General features: G+C 43.8%; 1 protein-coding gene across 11 annotated transcripts; it reads left to right on the top strand.

Annotated features, from left to right (window-relative positions):
• The first annotated feature begins 70 nt into the window (after positions 1-70).
• Hacd1 (3-hydroxyacyl-CoA dehydratase 1) lies at positions 71-22,803 on the top strand. 11 transcript variants are annotated; one of them, XM_087591477.1, is made up of 7 exons: positions 71-348; positions 8,448-8,565; positions 8,737-8,755; positions 8,832-8,890; positions 13,603-13,724; positions 18,300-18,478; positions 22,576-22,803. In XM_087591477.1, exons 1-7 carry the CDS (start codon positions 212-214, stop codon positions 22,656-22,658), a joined length of 717 nt encoding a protein of 238 aa, XP_087447603.1. In that variant the 5' UTR covers positions 71-211; the 3' UTR covers positions 22,659-22,803. The 11 variants fall into 11 exon arrangements, 7 of the variants coding, with proteins under 7 accessions (XP_087447603.1, XP_087447602.1, XP_087447601.1 ...); NM_001101001.1 differs by having other exon boundaries at positions 121-348; positions 8,832-8,920; positions 22,576-22,748; XR_015640967.1 differs by lacking the exon at positions 13,603-13,724.
• Positions 22,804-23,265: the final 462 nt, after the last annotated feature.

The following is a 23,265-nucleotide window of genomic DNA, read 5'->3' as shown; positions in this document are numbered from 1 at the left end:
TCCCGAGAGGCGGCGCCGGGGCGGGGCGCGCGGCCGGGGGCGCGCTCCTCCCCCTCGCGGGCGGCCGGGCAGGCGGCGCCGACCCCCCGCGCGTCGCACATGGAGCGCTGGACCGTGCCGGCGGCCGCGGGCAGCGGCGCTTCAGTGGCGCGCTCAGCCGGCCCCTCCCGCTCCTGTGCGCTGCTCCTCCGGCTCCGCGTGCGCGGTCACCATGGCGTCCAGTGAGGAGGACGGCACCAACGGCGCCTCCGAGGCCAGCGACGAGAAGGAAGCCACCGGCAAGCGGAGACGCCTAGGCTTCCTGGCCACCGCCTGGCTCACCTTCTACAATATCGCCATGACCGCCGGGTACGTGCGCGCGAAGGTCCTTCCGCGCTCCGCACGCAGTTGTGCGGTCCCTCGGCGATCCGGGCTCGGGGACGCGGGGAGCGCGCGCTCGCGGGGCTGCTGGGGGTCGAGCCGCGGCCACGGCGCGCGTACGAGGGTGGAACGGAAGCGCGCGGGGGAGTTCTCAGGGGTCGAGGCGGAGGCGCGCGACAGAAGTGGGGGGTTCTTATGAAGCGAGAGCGCGCGTGTCGTCCAACTGGGGGTCGCGGCGCAGCTGTCGCACATGGAGCTGGGGGAGCGCGTGTGCCCTGCCACTTGCGGTCGGAGCAGTCTGGGCGTGTGGCCCGGGTGCAAAGAGCAAGGGCGCGAGTGCTGGGCCCTAGGTGGTCGCGGCGCGGCGGGGGCGCGCGGCGCGATGGGGGAGGGGCGCAGCCCTGTTGAATGGAGCGGGGCGGGGCGGCCGCTCGCCGCTCGCTGGGCATTGCCTAATACGGTGCACGGTGTGGCGCGGCGGCACGGGGCGCGGGCCGGAGGTTAAGTATAGACCCGGGCAGGAATGCGGGGCCGACCCACGGGGGAGGCGACTGCGGCCCGGCAGCCTTCGCCTGTTGTTGAAGAAACCACCGAGTCTGTTCACCCCAACGGGGAGCTGTCCGCTGCCTGTAGACGCCAGACCCTGGGCATGTGGTTCTTGGTGCTGTGGGTCGCTGGGCAGTGTCTTCACCTACTGTTTCTTCTTCATTTACTGTTTCTTTTTAAGCATGACACTTAGGAATGCCCACTTGGGACTTTGTTTGAAACACCTGGAACAGGGCAAGATGGCCAGCGTGTCCCGGCCTAATCTTTTCCAGATTTGTCTTCCCCACCCCCAACCCCAGGCCTAGCGTGAATTGGAAGTTAAGATCATACAAGATCAGTCTTCAAAGGGCTGTCAAATGACTTATGGGTCTACAGTGACTCAAACCCATTATGAAAATGCCCTTCGCTCCCTTGGCATTAGAGTTACATTCTCAGTATCCACGCACGTTTTAAGTTACAGGGTGGCGAAGAAACGTTTACTCTTTAAAATAGTCCCTGATGTTTATAGAAATAAATGTGCACTTTTCTATAAATTGAATCGACCTGTTAGCTAAGATAAAGTGTAGAAGCTAAGATTCCCCCATAGACCCTCTCCTGTCCTAAGGGATTTGGGGCTGTCCTCATTGAAGACCATTTTCACTCCCCAGTTTACTTTCCCAGTGTTCTTGCCTTTCAAACCCCCCAACTCTCTGCTCAGGTTGCACTTTACAGCTCTCTTTGCAGAGGTTCCCTCTTTCTGTGACATCATCATTGTTCTTGTGGCTTCCGCAGAGGGTTTGAACTTTTCTAGGTTCCCCTGCCTCAGGGGGTACTGCTTTGTGTTCTCACACTTCAGTCATGCTGTGCCCTTTCCAGAGAGCCACTGCTTACCCTAAGTGTGTCTGTCCTTTGTACTGAGAGGGCTCCCTGCTATTCTTATCAAGTCAGAGTACCCAGATGGAGTCATCCACGAAGTTCTATGAGCCCCCTACAGAGAAACGTTCATTTTTCCTTATCATTTGAGCATATGATTCCCTTCAAGGTTATCTCCAGATCTCTATCCTTAGGGAGACTTTACCTGGGCACCTTCTGTGATGTACTAGCACATCCTGACTCCTTGATTTTTCTCCATCCCACTTACTGGCCCTCAGCCATACCATATATTGTACCAATTCTTCATTGTAAGCTCCAGGAAGTAATAAATACTTATGGAATGAATGAATGAGTGAATATCTTGTAGAACATTGGTGATTAATGTCTTTTGTATAAGCTCCTGTTTCCACTTGATATTCAAGTACATCATTCTAATTTTTATAATTATACTTTTAATTCTTATATAAGACTGTGTAGAAGAAATGTACCATTATGGATTAAGTCAGGCCCTAGTGACATTTTAAAGTCCCCCTACCCTGACCCTGTGGAATAATTAGTGGCTTTAGGCAAATTCAGAGTGGAGGTCCCTTTAAAGGATGGAAGGATTTTATATATATATATACATATATATACATATATATACATATATATACACACATATACATACACACACATATATATATAATGTATATATGGTTTATTCATATTATTCATAATAGTCTTTTGGCTAGAGTAGGGAGCATCTGTGCTTTGCTTTCCCACAAACTCTTCTGAACCTATGGATGCTAATTCGTCGCCTTAGGTCAAGTGGGCAATGTAAGACATATATCTGGGCTCATCCTTGAAGAAGCACAGCCTGGACATTTACAGGCAGATAATAATTGCAATAAAGATGGGATACAATGAGTGCATGCAAAGCAGAAGCCAGAGAGAGGACAGGGAGACTGAGCGAAACCTCAGAGGGAGATGAAGGCATTTGAATGGATCTTTGAAAGCTAAGCAGGGTTTATCAGACGTGGTTGAGGAGACAGCCTGTGTTAGTATTGAGACAGGAGGCAGGGAGACATCAGTTAGGCAACACCAATGGGCCGGAGCACAGATAGACGGGTGGCTCAGTCCATCCATTGTAAGGCCGCAGGTGCCTTGCGAGCGGATTTTATTTTTTAAACACTGCGAGAGTGTTGATGAAAGGTTCTGTAGTGGAGTAAAGTTGAAAAGTTGTTTGACCTCTGAGCCTTAGTTTTCCCATCTGTAGAATTGGAACAACACAGCTACTTCGCTAAGGATATATTCCAAGGGGTAAAGAGGTGAGAAGTGTGAAGTTCTTTTTTTCTTTTTTTTAAAGATTTATTTATTTCATGAATGTATGGCTCTCTTCAGACACACCAGAAGAGGGCATCAGATCCCATTACAGATGGTTTTGAGCCACCATGTTGCTGCTGGGACTTGAACTCAGGGCCTCTGGAAGAGCAGACAGTGCTCTTAACTGCTGAGCTACCTCTCCAGCCCCAGGTGTAACGTTCTTAGCAGAGGTGTTTGATGGACAGATGCAGGAGCTGACGCAGAGGCCAGAGTAGCATGCTGTTTGGTAGCTTGCTCCTCATTCTTCAAGAAGAAGTATCCCATCCTTAGTGGTTGATTTGAAATTACACTTCCTGGGAAGAGAAAGAGAAACCAGGATTTTTCCTTTTCTCTGTTATGCTGAATGTACCTTGATTGAACGACAAATCCAATTTCCCTTCCCAAAACGTTAAGTAGTAGCCATATCTTCTAGCCAATGATCGATTGCTATGCTTGGTAGCTTGAGTGAATGGATATACCACAACTGGGTTATCCATTTACCTGTTGATGGGTATTTCTAGTTCGAGACTACAATCTACACAAAGCTGTGAACATTCACGTACAAGTCTGTGTGTGGGTTTGTGCTTTCATTTTCCTCGGATAAATGTTTAAAAGTACAGTGGTTCCGTCATGGAGTAGTCACATGTTTGATGTCTCAAACCACTGAGCTCTTTTCCCGAAGCATAATGCCCTTTCCCCTTCCCATTAGCAACAATGAGACAGTTCCTGTATGTCCTTGCCAACGATTGGTGTGGCCAATGGTCACTGTTTATCATCAAGTAAAGTTAGGACAGGAGCTCAAACAGGGCAGGAACCTGGAGGCAGGAGCTGATGCAGAGACCATGGAGGAAGGCTGCATACAAGCTTGTTCCTCATGGCTCAGCCTGCTCTCTTACAGAACCCAGGACCGGGGCTGGAGAGATGGCTCAGCGGTTAAGAGCACTGACTGCTCTTCCAGAGGTCCTGAGTTCAATTCCCAGCAACCACGTGGTGGCTCACAACCATCTGTAAAGAGATCCAATGCCTTCTTCTGGTGTGTGAAGACAGCTACAGTGTACTTATATATAATAAATGAATAAATAAATCTTTAAAAAAGAAAACAGAACCCAGGACCATGGAGGAAGGGGAGGGGGGGCTAGGGGGATGTTGGCCTGGAAACCGGGAAAGGTAATAACAATCGAAATGTAAATAAGAAATACTCAAGTTAATAAAGATAAAAAAAATCTAGAAGAAATCCAGAAGAAATCCTGAAGAAAAAAATGCTAGAAGATCACTAGAAGAAAGAGATTAGCTTGCCAAGGACATGGCAGCCAGAGTGACATAGAAACACCCGTTCCCTTTGTAGGTTCTAGCACGTGTTGCTTGTCAGAGCACTGTCCTCTGTACTTGCTAAGTCAGTGCAATCTGAGCCAAAATAAATCACGTCCTATTTATCTCACATCCAGTTTAGCACCTCCCTATCTCAGTAATGCTTGCCGAATGACGAATGAATGAATGAACAAACGCAAATATGCAGCAGAAACTCCTCTGAAACAGGTTTTGATTGTTTGTTTGTTTGGGACAACCCCCCATGAGGCCCTGCCTGGCCTGGAGCTTGCTCTGTAGACCAAGCCGGCCTTGAACTTGAGGCGACCCTCTACCCTGTGCCTCTGGAAGCTAGCATCCCAGGTGTGCACCCTTACTCTAGGCTTGCGCATTTGGTTCACCGAGGGCGGGGACTGAAGCTATTCGAGTTCATGCGATCTAAATCCCTGGCACATTTAAAAGCAAAACAGAACAGAGCACCCCTCAAACCAATTTCCAGTTGGAGAAATTCCAGTTGCTATGTTTTTTTTTTTTTTTAAACTAAACTAATACCCACAGTTTGCTAAATGTAGGGCCCTTAGGGGAACTTTGGGCATTCTTTGTGAAGGTTTCCTTGGGCAATGAATTCTGATTAGTTTATATAGGCCTTGGCCTTGTTTACTGAAAACAAAGTCAGGTTCAAAGCCCTGGTGGTCTTTTCCAGCTCCAGGGCCTTCATTTGTAGTCACCTGTGTAGCATGTAGCTGGTACAATGCTGCCACCTATGGGACAGTCCCAAACACGAACTATCACATAAATACTGCTTAAAATGTGAGGAAGACTTATCGCTTTGACGATGTTTTTGTTAACATAGTAATTGCCGCACAAATTAACTTTTATAGGCGTCTAACTTGTCTCTGCCTCCAAAAGCCAGGTGTGTGGAAAATGAGTTAGCCTTCGCTAACTTTTTGGTTTTCTTATTAGGGCCTCGGGGACTTAGAACCAAGGCAGATAAAGTCATTACGTTTTGAGCTGGGGAGGTACTTAAAACACCGTCCAATGAGGGCCTTAGGATTAGCTCAGTACTTATTACAGAAGCAGCTCATTACAGAAGGCAGGGTCATGAGCTGAATCAAATATCAAAGCCGTGATGTGCTAGGACAGGTTTGGGGACTTTAGAGGCTCAGTCCCAGCCTTGCCCATATCTTACTCCAAGATGCATTCTGTAAGGTTTTTTTCCTTTTTTCCAATGTTAAGTGCAGAGTGGAGGACTTCTTATATAGTCTTCTTATATAGGCAGTCTACCACGGAGCTATGCCCTCAGATTAGTAAATTAACCTCTTTACTGCGAGTGGCCTGCACACTTTTTCACACTATAGAAATGTTTTAGCCCAGTCTCTCCCTGTGACGTTACAATGTAAGGTAAGCATGGACTATTCTGTGATCATAGTGGTTGGAGCCAACCCAAGTCAGTGCAGGAGCTCAGGAGTGGGGGCTCTAGGTCACAGCTGGCTTGGCTGTGTGTCCCTCTGTGTCTGCTTCTTCATCAGTAAAAGAAGAATAATCCTTCAGAAGCTGGCAAGGACCAAAATTGGTGTGTGGCCGTGTCTGAAACAGATCTGAGGGTGCATTTACTGTCTTTGCTAACATCTCAGACGTCTGATGCTGTTAGACATTTGCTTGGCCTTGTGCTGTTTTGTCCAGTGTGCCCTATGCTGAGCAGGGGGAGAGGAGAGTGGTCCTGCATGTTGCACTCTGTCCTTAAGTTCTGTCAAGCCTGCACCAGTCACTGGAATCTTTATAAGGGGATGCATTTAAGCCAGTGGTTCACAACCTTCCTAATTCTGTGACCTTTTAAGACAGTTCCTCATGTTGTGGTGACCCCCAACTATAAAATGATTTCCATTGCCACTCCATAACTGTAATTTCGCTACTGTTATGAATCATAATGTAAATTTATGTGGTTTCCCAGGGGTCTTAGGTGACCCCTGTGAAAGGGTCATTTCACCCCTGAAGGGGTTGCGACCTGCAGGTTGACAACTGCTGATTTGACTGTACACTTTGCTACCCCCCCATCTTAAGGCTTAGGGTGTCTATAGATGGAGTATCCCAGGCTTTCAAAAGCCACTGATAAGGCAACTTTCTTAAACTTCTCCATACAGGAGTGGAGATGGAAACCAGGAAGTTAGCTCTCACCAGAAACATATGGAGCGTGGACCACAAAGCTGCTGCCCACAAGTGTGAATTCAGGGAGGAAAACACATACTTAACACATACCTGGAAGCTGACAAGGGTCAATATATGTTCATTTCTTTTTTAATAACTCCAACCTTTGGCTGGGTGTGGTGGCAAGTATCCTTGATCCTAGCATGTGGAAGACAGAGGCAGGCAGATGGATGTGACTTTGAGGTCAGCCTAGTCTACACAGTCAGTTCTTGACCAGCCAGGCCTTCACAGTAAGACCCAGCTTCCAACAGCAGTAATTCTTTGAAAGCAGGCTCATATTTGATCTGTATGTAGGTCTTCTATATTACAGCCATTGGCTTTGTTTATCGAAGACTAATAAATGATTCTTATTAAAGATTTCTGTGTGTGCCCACATAAATTGTATGTTGTATTTTCCTATGAATACAGCTTTCCAACAGCTTTTTATCTTGAGACTGGTTAGTTTACTTACCATCAACCCGCTACCTGGTCAGAGAGAAAATCTACCGAGGAATTTCCCAGATCATATTAACCTGTGGGCCTGTTTATGGGACATTGTTTTGCTTGATGATTGATGTGGGAGGCCTCAGCCCACTGTGGGCGGTACCATACCTAGGCAAGTGGGTCTGGACTGTATCCAAAAAAAAAAAAAAAAAAAAAAAAAAAAAGTCAGTTGAGCAAGGAAGCAAGCTAGTAATCCATTTCCCCATGGTATTTGGTTCCGTTTCTGCCCAGATTTCCCTTCATGATGGACTGTGACCCGGAAATGTAAGGTGAAACAAAGCCTTTGGTCCAAATGTTTTAATCACAGACATATAAAGAAACTGGTACTATGACATTATATACTTATTAAGTGCTTTGATAATCTCATTTTTTTTCCTTTCTTTTTTTCGGAGCTGGGGACAGAACCCAGGGCCTTGTGCTTGCTAGGCAAGCGCTCTACCACTGAGCTAAATCCCCAACCCCGATAATCTCATTTTTAAAACACGCAGCTACTTCTGTCAGTCTGTCAGATTGATTGCTGCAAACAAACGCATCCTAGCCTCTGCCTTGTTGGTAATTGGCCCCTTGTATGTTCCACAGACCAACTTTTGTTCTCTTTCCCTCTGGGCTGGTTTTTTTTTTTTTCCCCCTCAAAATAACGAACTAAGAGAATGATGAAACACAAATACTATTGTACAGGTTTTGGCATTTTTCCGAGAGCCTCAGCGAGGATAAATATACACGGACTTTCTTGAACGTCGTAACATACAGTCTGTGGCTTTAAGTACAGTTACGGTTTGTGCGGTTGTCATCGACACTCCTATCCCTGAGTTCATCACAGACAACAACCTCTGTACACATTGAACACTGTCTCCTTCTCACCCTTTCTCCCAGCTCCCGCCAACCACCAGTCTTTCAATGCCTGGGACTCTGATAACCCCTGGTACCTCATATAAGTGAAATACAGTATTTGCCCTTTTGCAACTGGCTTATTTCCCCCCCAGTATATAGTGCCTTCAGGGTCCATCTATGTCATAGCATATATTGGAGTCTCTTCTTTTAAAAGACAGAATAATATTTTGGGCCTACAAGTATATTGCGATCTACAGCATTGGTATTTTAAAGTGTTGGCATATTACAGGGAGCAAGATGAGTGAAAAAGGGGTGGGCTTGAATTTAGGTGTCGCTGTAGACTGACTACAGTAAATGACAAAGTACTGACAGACCACAAGAAGTATCTGTGTAGTCGGCGACCGATACCCGCTGCTTTTACCTTTTAGTTACTGCTAATGGTAAATAACACTGCTACGATTGCATGCATGAGTCAGTAATATTAGTTTTGATAGAACTTTGTAAAATGCTTTTATTTCCTCTAGGTGGTTGGTTCTAGCTATTGCAATGGTACGCTTTTATATGGAAAAAGGAACACACAGAGGTTTATATAAAAGCATTCAGAAGACACTTAAATTTTTCCAAACATTTGCTTTGCTTGAGGTAAGTGTTTTTCAATATGTCTGCTATGGTGTTTATTTGGAAATACTTCCGTTGAACAATGGGAATCCTCATTTGCTAATTACATAATACCTGTGGGCTCGTTTCCCACCCCCCGAGGATGGGTATTTAATATTCATGTTATTGACTTGTGGTTTCTCAATTTCCCTACAGGTAGTCCACTGTCTGATTGGTGAGTCGTTCCTTTAATTTTATGCTATTGGTAGAAGGTGCCTGTGAGGCAATCACTGACTTGATTTCTCTTCCAGGAATCGTACCCACTTCTGTGCTTGTGACTGGGGTCCAAGTGAGTTCACGAATCTTCATGGTATGGCTCATTACTCACAGTATAAAACCCGTAAGTGATGTGCACATGTTGTCTACCTGAGCCACGGGAAGCTTTCCATTCTAAGAGACCCAAAGTATTAACCCTGCAGTGTTTTGGGGAACTGAATGATTGGGCACAGAGGAGGTGGGCTTTGATGTAGAATGGGCTGTACAGTCGTCTTCTGTTCATAGAATCTCCCGTGTTTTCTGGATGTGAACACATTTCCATCCAACTGATTTTTTTTTCTTTTCTATTACGTTTCTTCTTAAGTAATTAAAAAAAAAACTTGGACATTATCAGTGTAAACAATTCAGTTGCTTTTCTTTGTTTAGTACAAGGGATTATAGCAATAGGCAAACATAAATGTAGTTTTTCTAGCATCTGAACAAATAGAAAACATTTAAATTAAAAGCTGTAGTTCATAATCTCCGGCGGGAAGAGTTACATTTCAGAGAGCTGTGGTGACTACAGATGTTGACAATGTCTGCTTGAACATTGTTGACAGTAGATTTTAAGTGTTTACCCCCAAACAAATGAGAAATGTGCCAAGGTAAAGTATAAGTTAATTAGCTTCAGTCAGCCATTCTGTAATGCATACATATTTTCAGAACCGCATGCTATGTACCATAAATATATGCAGTTTTAATTTGCCAATTAAAATACATTTTGAAAGTTAAGGTTGAGGAACTTAGAGAAAAATAGACACATTATTTATGGACACATGACAGGAGACAGACCTAATTACTGAGTCTAATTAGTGGTTTCAACTATGTAGACAAAACAAACACTGTTGCAAGTCTCTCTGAGGATGTTGGGCCTTTTAAACCCATGTCAGAAACATTTCTCAGCTCAACCCTCCTGACCTTCTTGACAGCCTCCGTAGTCTCCTGTCCACTTGAGGACAGATCTCTGGCTTTCTTTCCATCCCGCAGATTCCTTTCTCGTCTCCTCTGTGCTTTGGGGCTGACACCTAACCTCCTCTCCATTTCCTCTGAGCCTCCCTGGCCTTGTGTCTGTGTGGGGACAGATCTCTGACCTTGTTCCCTCTCACTACTCTTGACGGGGATCTTTTACCTAATTGACTCGAACCTAACTGACTCGAACCTGTCCCTAGCCAGGACTGCAGACCGGACAGTACTGAGCACACACCTCACACTCAGCCCAAGCATTTTCTAAAGTCGCTTTCTAGTTTAAAAGGAAGACCACCACATTGACAGACCAGCAGAAAGATGACTCTAGACAGGGAAGGAATATAATAAATGAGCCAGAACCACAGAGACCCTGAAGACGGAGGGAGAAGGCAGAGTTGTGTAGCTGACAGCACCGAGGGGGAACCGTTAAAGAGAAGTTAGGAATGGAGAGGTCCTAAGGGGAAAGGAACCTCCTGGTCCTTTCATTCCCCTGGAGGCTCTATCCCTTGAGTTTCTTATTTGATTTTCTCTGGCAGTGGCTTCCCATTGACATTTATCAACAACTGATTGATTAATTCAACCAGTAGTTATTGAACATCTTCTCCACATCTTGAAGTACTAATTCCTGGATGTCCAGAAATGAATATGGCAACCACAGCTATCACTCTGCTGGATGTTGGGACACATGGGCCACACGTAGCAACTGTGCAGTTACTCTGTGCTGAGGACGTGGCCGTCAACAATGCCTATGGTTTCTTACCCTCTGGAGCCTGTGGTGGAGGGAACCTAAATAAATAGTTCTGCAAATGCTGACTGAATTGCATTTGTTTTAAGTCTTTTGAAACAGGAGCACAGTATGCTTTACACTGTATGCCTAGAGTTTAGTGTCTTCTGGGAAGTGATTGAATGCTGCCATAGAAAGGCGTATGTAAGCTGGGCGAGCACCGACTGAGATACAGGAGAGAACATTATCTATTCAGATCAATGAGTGCTAATCCAAAAAGTCGCATCAGGATGGGATGGTGAGCAAGGAGCTGCGCAGGCCTGAGAGAGGCTTGGGACTTGTGTTAGACTGAGTATGCTTGACACAAACAACAGTGAAGACATTCATTAAAGGTCATGGTTTTAGAGGCTTCAGCACATAGTCCTTGGCTCCCAGGCCACACAGAGGGACAACTTCCTGGAAGCAGGAACATAGCGCAAGTTATTCAGCTCAGAGCGGAGACAGGAGGCAGAGAGGATAAGGGATCAGGCATCAGAGGTCTGCCTCTCCAGGGACCTGTATCCTCCAGCTATGTCCCCTCTGCCCATTTCCATTGTCTCCCCAAGTAGTGCCACCACCAGGCATGGTCAACATAAGCCCGTGGGGACATTTTATATCCAACCCATTATAGGGGCTGTCATCTCGTAGCTGGGTCTTAAGAAACGAGAAAGGGTTTTGTATGGGAAGCAATCACTCTAATGAGAGGGACCAGCCTGTGTAAAGACATAGATGTTCTGAGCATATCCCGGGAATAATGCGAACTATAATGTTGCCACGGTAACAAGCAGAGAGAGATAAGTAACAGCAGAAGAAGTTGTGGATGTAACTGAGCTCAGGCTGTGAGGACCTTTCTGTAGCACTCAGGTGCTAGAATTGACCCTTTTCACCTGTTAAGCCATGAGAGATCAATGTTAAGTTCCACATCACATGACTTAATCTGATTTTATCATCTTCATCATCTTCTTCACCACCACCATCAGCAGCAGCAGCAGCAGCAGCTTTGTTTTATTTTTAAGAAAACTTTTACTGGAGAGGAAGATAAAAATGAAAAGCCACTTAGGAAAGAGTTAGAATGGTCCAGCTGCGACATGATAAGGCTGGAACTGAAATATAAATGTTAGAGGCAAAGAAGAATGGCCAGATTAGAGAGTTGGTATCTTTCGTCACTGTTCTGTTGCTGTGAAGAGTCACCACGACCAAGGCAGCTCTCATAAAGAGAGCATTTAATTGGAGGCTGGCTCACAGGTTCACAGCGTCAGTCCATGATCTTCATGGCAGGAAGCAGACAGGAATGGTGTTGGAGCAGTAGCTGAGAGTTGAGCTTCACAGGCAGCTGACTGAGAAAGAAGCGTGTGCCACTCCCAACCACCGCCCCCAGCCCCCGCCTGTCCTGAGCTTTTGAAAGCTCATCCCCCAATGGCACATAAGGCCACACCCACACCAACAAGACCACACCCACTCCAACGAGGCCACACCCAAAGGCCACACCCACTCTAACAAGGCCACACCCACTCCAACACGGCCACACCCACCCGAACAAAGGCCACACACACACACACACACACACACACACACACACACACACACCCCAACAAGACCACACATCCCCAACAAGGCCACACCTTGTACTTCCCAAATAGTTCCACCATCTTGGGGTCGGGGGGAAGTGGTCCAAGCTTTAAATATATGAACCTCTGGGGGGACCATTCCTGTTGCAGTAAAAATAAGAAAAGCGGCAGAATGGGTTCCTGCTTGTTTTTACTCCTCAGGAGTTGTGCACTCTGGCTGTTTCTCTGCCAGCTGCTTTCACACACTGTCCCCTTGGCTTGGCAGGTTGTTACCACGCCTGACACACACATCGAGTTCCCCGGGCCATTCTACTGTGGCACCATGCCAAGCTAGCCCCAGGCATTCTGTAGCCTAGCACAGCTTCCTGCCACAGACTCTGCCCACGCTCCCAGCAACCGCCCCCCTGGTAGTTAAAGTATAAACTCCCAACTACCCAGTGAAATCAAGACTCAACAAACTGTAACACAGGCATCAGATTTATATGTTAAATTCTCAGTCCACAATACAACCACACGATGAATACACAACCAATTGATAAGGATATAAACCGCCCACCTAGATAAGATAAATTTGCCTACAGAAATCCATCCCAGCTACCTTGGCGATTCAAGACCACCCGGATCTGAGTCATTCTTCCCCATTTCCATCTTGATTCTCCCGCTTCCCCTCTCCTCTTCTTCCTCCCCTTCCTCTTCCTCTTCCTCCTCCTCTTCCTCCTCTTCCTCATCTTCCTCCTCCTCTTCCTCTTCCTCTTCCTCTTCCTCCTCCTCTTCCTCCTCTTCCTCATCTTCCTCCTCCTCTTCCTCATCTTCCTCATCTTCCTCTTCTTCCTCTTCTTCATCCTCCTCCTCTTCCTCTTCCTCCTCCTCTTCCTCCTCTTCCTCCTCTTCCTCCTCCTCTTCCTTCTCCTTCTCCTCTCTCCTCCCTCCCTTCTCTCTTCCCATTCCCTCCCCTCCCCTCCCTGCCTCTACCCTCCCCTCCCTCTCTCCTCCCTCCCCAATCTCCTAGATTTCTTCCCCCGTGTACCCTTCGTTCTCATCCAATGATAGGCTTTGCTTTATCTTGGACCTGTCTTTGTTGCATAATGACATCGTCCTACACGTTCTCATTCAGACTGCCACAGTATCCTCGAAGTAGCGTTTGTATGACTTGATGACTAATAGGAAGTTGGAAGAGCACTGTTCCCATTCAGGTTTCAAGGCAACAATGTTGTTCTAGGATATTAATCACATTCACTGGCTGGTCTGAGAATGGAGGGAGCAAATATCAGCAAATAGTCAGCCCCTCGCACAGGACATAGTTAAGTTCCACGTTTAGAACCATTACATAATGGTGACTTCGATGTGTCCTGAATTCCATTATAATAAAGGGTGACAACCAATCTAAAAAATTTTTTTTTTGCTTATCTCACTGGGAAAAAAAAAAAAAGCCCGATGTTGAACGGCACTGTGGCTTTCTCTAATCTGCAGATCCAGAACGAAGAGAGCGTGGTGCTTTTTCTGGTCTCCTGGACTGTGACCGAGATCACTCGCTATTCCTTCTACACATTCAGTCTCCTCGACCACTTGCCGCACTTCATTAAATGGGCCAGGTGGCAGCGTCTTGCCTTCTAGTTCCTCTCCGCCCTGTGCATGCTGACCTTGTGTGCTGAACTAACACGGGAGAATTACAGTCGGGTCACAGCTCCATGATGCCAGAATGCTACCGCTTGGGATACTAGCATTGTTCTAACTCACATCCTAAACGCTGAATCTCAGTGGCCATAGGCACATAGTAGTACTGAAATACAGTTTATGTGAAATCATATCCTATGTAATATCCAGCAGACCATATCCTTAAGTAATCTCAGTTGGTCATTTACTTCATTATTTTGGAAAGTACAATATACCTTTTGGGTGTTACATAGTAAGTAACGTTTACTCAAAATATAGCTAACTGATTGCTCTGAGGTATTAGTGTGGAGGCTTATTTTTATTATTTTTGACTTTGTACACACCTATGTGTCTGCCTGAGTGCCGGTGTCCTTGGGGGCCAGAGGCATCAGAGTCCCTGCAGCTGGAGTCACAGGTGTTTGTTAAGGCCCTGATGTGGGTGCTTAGAACCGAACCCTCTCTCTCGCTGAGGGAGCCCCCCTTCCGTACGTTTTTAAGTCAGCAGGAGTGTGTGTCAGTCTAGCACTCCATCCCTAGTACTTGGATGCTGCCACGAAATGCTCCTTCCCAACCTTCTGATACCATAAGAGGTGATGCAAAATATTAGAGACAATACCACATCTCCTATTTCTCTCTTTTAAAAACTAATTTTTAAGCCCAGCAGGTGATACGTGCCTTTCATCCTAGCACACGGAAGGCGGAAGCAGGCGGGTTTCTGTGAGTTCAAAGCCATCCTGGTCAAACTAGGGAGTCCCAAGCCTGTTATCATTACACGGGGAGACCTGTCTTAAAAACAAAACAACGGACCAGGTGATGGCAGCGCAGGCCTTCAATCCCAGCTCTCAGGAGGCAGAGGCAGGTGGATCTCTGAGTTCCAGGCCAGCGGGGTCTGCAGAGGGAGTTCCAGGCTGCACAGAGAAACCTTGTCTCAAACAGACAAAAGAAAGCAAAACAAAATAACCTCTGACATCTGTATTAGAACATGCTTCGTTTTTCATACTTGCTCCAGATCACCATCTATTAAAGGCCTAACATTTTCTTAGATGATTACTCTTTTTTTAAAAACTCACTGTGCCTGTTTAATGATAATAAATTAGAATAAATAAAAAGAAGGAAATAAAACTTTGAAAATTACCCACAACTCCATTCCATAGGGCATTCCTGTTGACTGTATTTCGAGACTCTTACGCTTAAAATACCCTTTGGTTCCCTTTTAGACATTTCTACCTTACAGTTTTGCATACAATAAAATGCTCTAAAATTATACCTCAATTCCTTGTCTGTCATAAGAAGGTTGCATGGTTATGCACTGGGTTCATTCTTATTTTACATGAAAACCCATTCACGTTTAAGGATTAGGCCTTTGAAGAGGTTTTGCAGCTTAGCATGACGCGGGGCCTAATGTTAGATGGCCCATCAGTCCTGTTTTCCAACAGCCTTTCGAGCCTCTGGTTCTTTTAAACTCACTAACACAGCACATCGTCTCTGCTCACGAAATTGTACTTTGCAAAGTCTTCTTGAAGAAGGTAACGGAACACTGCATGTTTGCATAGGCCAGGCCTGCTAGCCTGCAGTGTCTCTGTTCCCTCGTTTGGAATGTATTTGCGTGTCATCCGTTTCTGAGTGCACAGAACTGCTGTGTCATGCTTGAACTTGCTGCGTTGAAATCATTTATCACCTCCTTTGTGTGGAGGGTTTAGAATCTGGGCATGGTTGTGTGCACTACAGTCCCAGCTCTTGGGAAGTGGAGGCAGAAGATGAGTAGTTTAGGGCCAGCCTCTACTACATATGGAGTTCGAGGCCAAATCGGTATTATGTGAGACCAATTCTAACAATTACAACAACACTGAAATAGAACTGCTGATATATGTATCATTTGATTATAATCATCAATGATTTTTTTTTAAGATAGAGTCTCACTTTGTAGCCCTGGCTAGCTTAGAATTTATTATGTAGACGAGGCTGGCCTTGCCTGACCCTGCCTCCTGGGTGCAGGGATTAAAGGTGTGTACTCATGCCTAGCCATCATCAATAATTTTGTTTCCTTTCCAAACACTCTTGATATTTTCAAATATTTAAATATATTTTCCAACAATGTTAAATAATCCAAAGTAATATTTATATTTAAGTTCAAATATGGAAGCTATTATTCTCAAATAAAACTTCAGTTTAGAAATGGATTCAAAGTTTGACCTATCACAATTGACTACCTTGATTCTATTTACGAGTTGAAAATGTTCCTGAATAATTTTATGTCGGGTTATGCTTTCACACTGATTTCCATTTTAATTTCAGAAGTATATTTTCTCAAAGAAATTTTAGGTAACAAGTGGAAACGTCCAAGGTATCGAGGCTTTCCACAGTTAGCATAAGAAAAGTGAAATAATATATAACTTATTCCCATCTCATTATGAATTTTCACTGACCTTGTGGCTTTCAACTACTTTTTAAATATCATCTATTTAAGAGTGATGGCCAGGTGATGGTGGCACATAGCCTTAATTCCAGCACATGGAAAGCAGAGGCAAGCAGGTCTCTGAGTTCGAGGCCAGCCTGGTCTACAGAGTGAGTTCCAGGAGTGCCAGGGCTACCCAGAGAAACCCTACCTCTGGAAAAAAAAAATAAACAAAAATAAAACAAAACAACAAAAATAATAATAATTTACAAAAGATATTTAATTACATTTTCTTGATGGATTGTAGTGTGTGTGTGTGTGTGTGTGTGTGTGTGTGTGTGTGTGTGTGTGTATGTGTGTGCACTTGCGTTTTCCAGATGCTCCTGTGAAGATCATAGGATAGGTTTGCAAGGAGTTTTCTCCTTCTTTTTATGTGTCCTGGGGATTGAACACAGATTGTCTAGATTGTCAGGCTTCCAAGACCCTTGACCCACCACCCAATCTTACCAACTTGGGAGTGAACACACATGCTACTTAAAAAAAAATCACCGGAGAGCTTCATGAGGTTAAAACATAAATTAGATTAGGTATTTTGTTTGAAAGGAGATTATACAATTGGATATAGGAGTTTTAAAAGGTAAAGTTGGAAAATGTTGATTTAAATAATACACAAAGGTATATGAGTCCGGGAAGTGAACAGGAGCATAACCCAGCAAGGCCAGAATAGGTAGGGACAGCAGAGGCTCTTTTCCTTTCTTTCTTTGAACTTCCTTCCTTATCTCTTCACATGACTGTAGTACATGGGAATCAGGTGACCTAGCTATCATCTGTCTACCTGTCTTCCTGTTTGTCTGTCTATCCATTATCCATCCATCATCCATCCATCTGCCATCCATCCATCCATCTATCCATCCATCCATCTATTCATCTGTCCATCCATCTTCATCTGTCTTTCTAACTATCCATCTATCTACCTACCTATCTATCCATTCATCAGTATATTATCTATTGATCCATCCACTATCTATCATCCATATTCATTTATCTATCCATCTCTCTATCCTTTCATCTGTCTGTCTATCATCTTTCTGTCTCTGTCTCCTCTTTGTCTGTCTGTCTCTCACCTCCTCCCACCCACTATGCACCTCCCGACATACAGGGTATTGTGTGTCCCAGGCTGGCCTTGAACTCTCTGTGTGGTAGAAGATGACTCTGCACCTCTGCTCCTCCTGCCTCTCTGTCTCCAGAGTGCTGGCCTCACAGGTGTGCTGTACCATGCCTGTTTCATGCAGCGCTGGGGACCTAACTCAGAGCTCCGTGTGTGCTTGGTAAGCACTCCCCCAGCTGTGTCACGTGACTCTTCTGTACAGATGTTTCTTCATGCCAGCTGGGGGTTAAATGAAACGCAAATCATTTTTCCATAAGAGAAAATTCTGTGAAGATGTTGTGCACTGTGTACTAATTACTGGTGGCTGGTGACTGAAGTTGTGTGGTCAGTTTCCTATAGTAGTATGTTTAATCAGTAATCACAATTTTCCAAATAACCTAAAATATCTGCTTTAGTCACTTGAAAGTTACTACCCAATTAGGGTCCCTGTTGGCCTTTTTAAGGCACAGAATTTATCAGTAAATGACCAGCTATAGGAGAAAAAGGAGCCATTATGACTATATACCCCGAAGAAGAAATATTTTTTAAAAAAATAACTGAAACAAAAGAGCTGTATGGATAGACATGGTGTCCCCATCTGTGGTGTCAGTGACTTGGAGGTCAAAGCAGGAGGAGGGTCACTTGAGGCCAGGATCACTCAAGACCAACTTGGCCAACACAGTAATCCCACATCACAAAGCAAACACGCATACTTTCAAATGAATTATAACAATATTTTAATACCATATAGAGTAAATTGCTTCCTTTATCCTATGTTGTCACTGGGCATGGGGATCACTATTAGAAACGAGGTGACAGTTAGTGAGCATATGGTGACATCAACAGCCTGTGGGCAATATTGTAAACGCATAGAGAGACTTCCAAGTGAACACACAGTAGTGACGGAAGGGCTGAGCTCTAGAACAGTGCTCGTTCTGGAGGAACAATCATCCGTGTCTTGTCTTTCTCCAGATACAATTTTTTTATCATCTTATATCCCGTTGGAGTTGCTGGAGAGCTTCTCACGATATACGCTGCCTTGCCTTACGTAAAGAAATCAGGGATGTTTTCAGTAAGGCTTCCTAACAAGTACAACGTCTCTTTCGACTACTACTATTTTCTTCTCATAACCATGGCCTCGTATATACCGCGTAAGTACGGACTTACATGTACTTCGATTTAATGCATAACATGCACGTGTTTGGAACAGCAAGCTAAGCTAATTTAAAAAGTGAGGGGAATGGAGAATAATTTCTCCCAAATACATTAGCATGCTTATGTGTTTGGAATAATGGAAGGGAAGTGAGTTAGTTCTTTCTTTCTTTCTTTCTTTCTTTCTTTCTTTCTTTCTTTCTTTCTTCTTTCCTGATTATGTGAAAAGGTAAGTAAATTAATATCCAAGTGATTGCTCTCTTAAAAATAATTTAAATGAGCTCTGTATGGTTAAAAGAAAAAAAAACTAAATCATTTCAAAAGCGTGCATCTGTAGGACTATTAACGAGGACTCTAGCTCTGTCTGAATCATAAGCATTCTATCAAGAAGACGTGAGATCTTTTCTACCCGTTGGCATACTGGGGATTTAATACAAATGCTCTCTAGGCTTTTTTGTGTTGTTTCATGGACTTGACAGGAATACAGATTTTTTTTTTCTTAAAAAGTATTTTGAATAATTGAGCCTTTCCTCTAACTTCTCACCATCTTTCAACAGTTTCAATGAGTTCACGAGACTTTGTTCTCTTCTCGATAGATTTTTATGTCTTTTTTTTTCTTTTTGGAAATCAGTAGCAGCAAATAAAAGAAGGAAACATGATTTGTTCACCTTCTCAGTAAAATAAAGGGAGGATGTCTGTGGGAAGTAGATGGAGATGTGAGAAAGTCAGAGAGCCTGAATTCGATGTGGCCAGGTGAGAAGGGCCTCTTGTGTCACAGGGCTGTGCATAGGATTTGGCCAGTCTGTGAGAGCCCTGACCCTGGAGCTTTTCTAAAACCAAAATAGACAGAGTTCAGAGGATGCATCTCCTTGTCCTTTACCACTTCGGCCTGATTGACCACCCAGCCCGTGCTGTAAGCGAAGGAAGATGGACAGACGCCGTGTGTCACACCCCTTGCTTTTTAAGAGTCTCAAGGTGGGGACAGAATGCCGCAAATAGAATCAGGGCTCATAAAGACTGCTTGCGGTCACAGGGGTGACCGGTCCTGTGGTCACCTCTCTTGTGACCTCTGAAGTTAGTCCATAGAAACCAAGACCCTTAGAGAATGTAGCTTGAGGCTTCAAACCTCTAGCCTGCTTGTCAGGTGTCCTGGGAGATGTTAATCTGACCTCTGACCTCTGCCAGTGGCAACTTCCTAGCTCACTGTCCCTGCGGCCACTGAGGTTTCTCTTGCCCCAGATCGGTCTGTCAGAGACCTGTGTTTGTTTCCACATCTTTACTGATATTGCTAGATACAACAGCTGGTTTTACTTGGATAATCAACAACAGTAGCATTTGAATACTTAATTTCAGTACTGAGAATTTGCATCTCTCACTCAACCATGAGGGCATTCCACATGGGAGAATTCCAGCGAACACTGAAGTACCCAGGATGCAGTGCCTTCTGTTAAACTACTCAGGGTTTTATAGGAGAACTCACTGTAATTGCTTGGTTTGCTTTAAACGTACATGACCTGCATGTTTTCACCTGTAGATATAATATGACTCAATTTATCAGTATGGGAAGTGCATAATAAAAACAAGAAACCCTGTCTACATTCTTGTCCTGTTTGAACTAAATTTTAAAAATAGTTTTTGAAAACAACACACACACACACACACACACACACACACACACGCGCGCGCACGCACACACACACACACACACACAGGCCAAAGATGCTTGAAGAAGATATTGAAAGTTTCTGTGATTAATTTCTCTAGTGTGGTTATTCAGGGATGGCCTTATATTCGGAGGTTATAGCTGGTTCATACTTGCTCAGACACCAGCCTTTATGACGTGACTGAAAGTCTTTCTTCCGGTTCATTTCACACTGGTTCAGACTTTCCTCCAAATCTGCTGCACGGATAGTCGTATATCCAGCCGGTACGATCTGTACACACACATCTGTGTGATCCATGACAGAAGCCCACAGGCCCAGCTGTGGGGACTGTCTGATGAGGACTCTGTTCTGGCTGCCCCTTAGACACCACATCTGAGACTATGGCCCAGGTCCTGTCCTGCTCCAAGGGTTAATCTCAGCATTAACGCGTGATGTTCCGAGAGCATGTGCAGCTGTTCAGTGGGTATGGATGAGGGCTGGATACAGCTGGGACATTTACATGTATGTGCATGCAGATGTTCATGGAGCTAGGTACAGTTAACAAAACAGATAAAAGTAGACAGTGTAGTGTGGTCTGCTGTCCTTGGTTCTGATTTATTTCTGTGTTACTGATGTGTAAAAATAAACACGATCATCCAGCTCTGGATGGAAACTGTGTTTATCGGGGCATATGAACTTGCTATGACAGACACACTCCCAGCAGTTTATGTGCTACATAGCGCATGGCCTCTAGTTTTGCTCTTAGCTCCTGCTCCATAAGCATCAGTGGGTTGTGCATGTAGTAGCTCTATATGTGTGTAGTAGCTCTATATGTGTGTCAGAGTTCTGTGTGTGTAGTAGTTCTCTATGTGTGTAGTAGTTCTCTATGCGTGTAGTACTGTATGTGTGTAGTTCTATATGTGCATAGTAGTTCCATATGTGTGTAGTAGTTCTATATGTTTAGTAGTTCTCTATGTGTGTAGTAGTTCTCTATGCGTATAGTACTGTATGTGTGTAGTTCTATATGTGCATAGTAGTTCCATATGTGTGTAGTAGTTCTATATGTGTGTCTAGTTCTCTATGTGTGTGTAGTATTTCTCTATGTGTGTAGTAGTTCTCTATGTGTATAGTAGTTCTATATGTATGTAATAGTTCTATATGTGCATAGTAGTTCTATATGTGTGTAGTAGTTCTCTATATGTGTAGTAGTTCCCTGTGTTTAGTAGTTCTCTATATGTGTAGTAGTTCTCTATGTGTGTAGTAGTTCTCTATGTGTGTAGTAGTTCTCTATGTGTGTAGTAGTTCTCTATGTGTGTAGTAGTTCTATATGTGTGTAGTAGTTCTCTATATGTGTAGTAGTTCCCTGTGTTTAGTAGTTCTCTATATGTGTAGTAGTTCTCTATGTGTGTAGTAGTTCTCTATGTGTGTAGTAGTTCTCTATGTGTGTAGTAGTTCTCTATGTGTGTAGTAGTTCTATATGTGTGTAGTAGTTCTCTATATGTGTAGTAGTTCCCTGTGTTTAGTAGTTCTCTATATGTGTAGTAGTTCTCTATGTGTGTAGTAGTTCTCTATGTGTGTAGTAGTTCTCTATGTGTGTAGTAGTTCTTTATATGTGTAGTAGTTCTCTATGTGTATAGTAGTTCTCTATGTGTGTAATAGTTCTGTATGTGCATAGTAGTTCTATATGTGTGTAGTAGTTCTCTATGTGTGTAGTAGTTCTCTATGTGTGTAGTAGTTCTCTATGTGTGTAGTAGTTCTCTATGTGTGTAGTAGTTCTTTATATGTGTAGTAGTTCTCTATGTGTATAGTAGTTCTCTATGTGTGTAATAGTTCTCTATGTGCATAGTAGTTCTCTATGTGTGTAGTAGTTCTCTATGTGTGTAGTAGTTCTCTATGTGTGTAGTAGTTCTCTATGTGTGTAGTAGTTCTCTATGTGTGTAGTAGTTCTTTATATGTGTAGTAGTTCTCTATGTGTATAGTAGTTCTCTATGTGTGTAATAGTTCTCTATGTGCATAGTAGTTCTATATGTGTGTAGTAGTTCTCTATGTATGTAGTAGTTCTCTATGTGTATAGTAGTTCTATATGTGTGTAATAGTTCTATATGTGTGTAGTAGTTCTATGTGTGTGTAGTAGTTCTCTATATGTGTAGTAGTTCTCTATGTGCGTAGTAGTTCTGTATGTGTGTAGTAGTTCTCTATGTGTGTAGTTCTATATGTGCATAGTAGTTCTCTATGTGTGTAGTAGTTCTCTATATGTGTAGTTGGTTATATATGTGCGTAGTAGTTCTATATGTGTGTAGTAGTTCTCTATGTGTGTAGTTCTATATGTGCATGGTAGTTCTAATGTGTGTAGTAGTTCTATATAAAGCGCAGAGCTCTTTCATTTAACAGGTTTCAAGCAGAGTTTAAAGCAATGGCTTATCTCTGTTTTCTTTTTCTTTTTTCCAATGAAGTGTTTCCTCAGCTCTATTTTCATATGTTACGTCAAAGAAGAAAGGTGCTTCATGGCGAGGTGATCGTAGAGAAGGACGATTAAATGGTCCCTACAAACAAGGTGCTTTTTTCAGAAAAACCGGATTACTTGAGTCCAAGTTTTAATAATAAGAATAAACAACTTCATGAAATACCATGGATTGTATTGTTTCCTGAAATAGAAGAAAAAAACATGGTGTTTGCCAGTATTTTTCTTTGTACTGTGTTGTATCTGTTTTTTGACAACTGCAAATATTCTAAACCTGTGGGTGAGGGGCCAGAGTGACTCATTTAGAAACAATTGGATGTATTACCCGGGAAGAAGAATTTCTTGTTACCTTTATTAATATTTTTCACAACATGTGCTCAAGGCTCTTTAAAATCAATAGGTAAAAATTGGTTTAATTTAGCATGATGCCTACCGATGACACTTATATTTTACTTTACAAATGAAAGCCAATACGAAACTGTTACGACTGATCAACCTTGCATTAGAACTGCCTGTCCATTGTTCCAAGTTGTAAGGCAACGTTTAGGATTGATATCAATGTCTGGGAAGCATGGACATTATTTTCTATGGCGAGCCTTTAATATAAACTAGAAGCATAAAAATGTTCAAGTAAATGTCAGTGTTAGAAGCCTGTTTCTTTTCTTTGGAGAGAGTTGGGGTT

The sequence above is a fragment of the Rattus norvegicus genome, chromosome 17 (genome assembly GCF_021556685.1).
Source record: "Rattus norvegicus strain SHRSP/BbbUtx chromosome 17, alternate assembly SHRSP_T2T, whole genome shotgun sequence".
In the NCBI taxonomy this organism is placed as follows: Eukaryota; Metazoa; Chordata; class Mammalia; order Rodentia; family Muridae; genus Rattus; species Rattus norvegicus.
The sequence above is the reverse complement of the archived record's forward strand: the minus strand, read 5'-3'. Positions and strand labels throughout refer to the sequence as shown.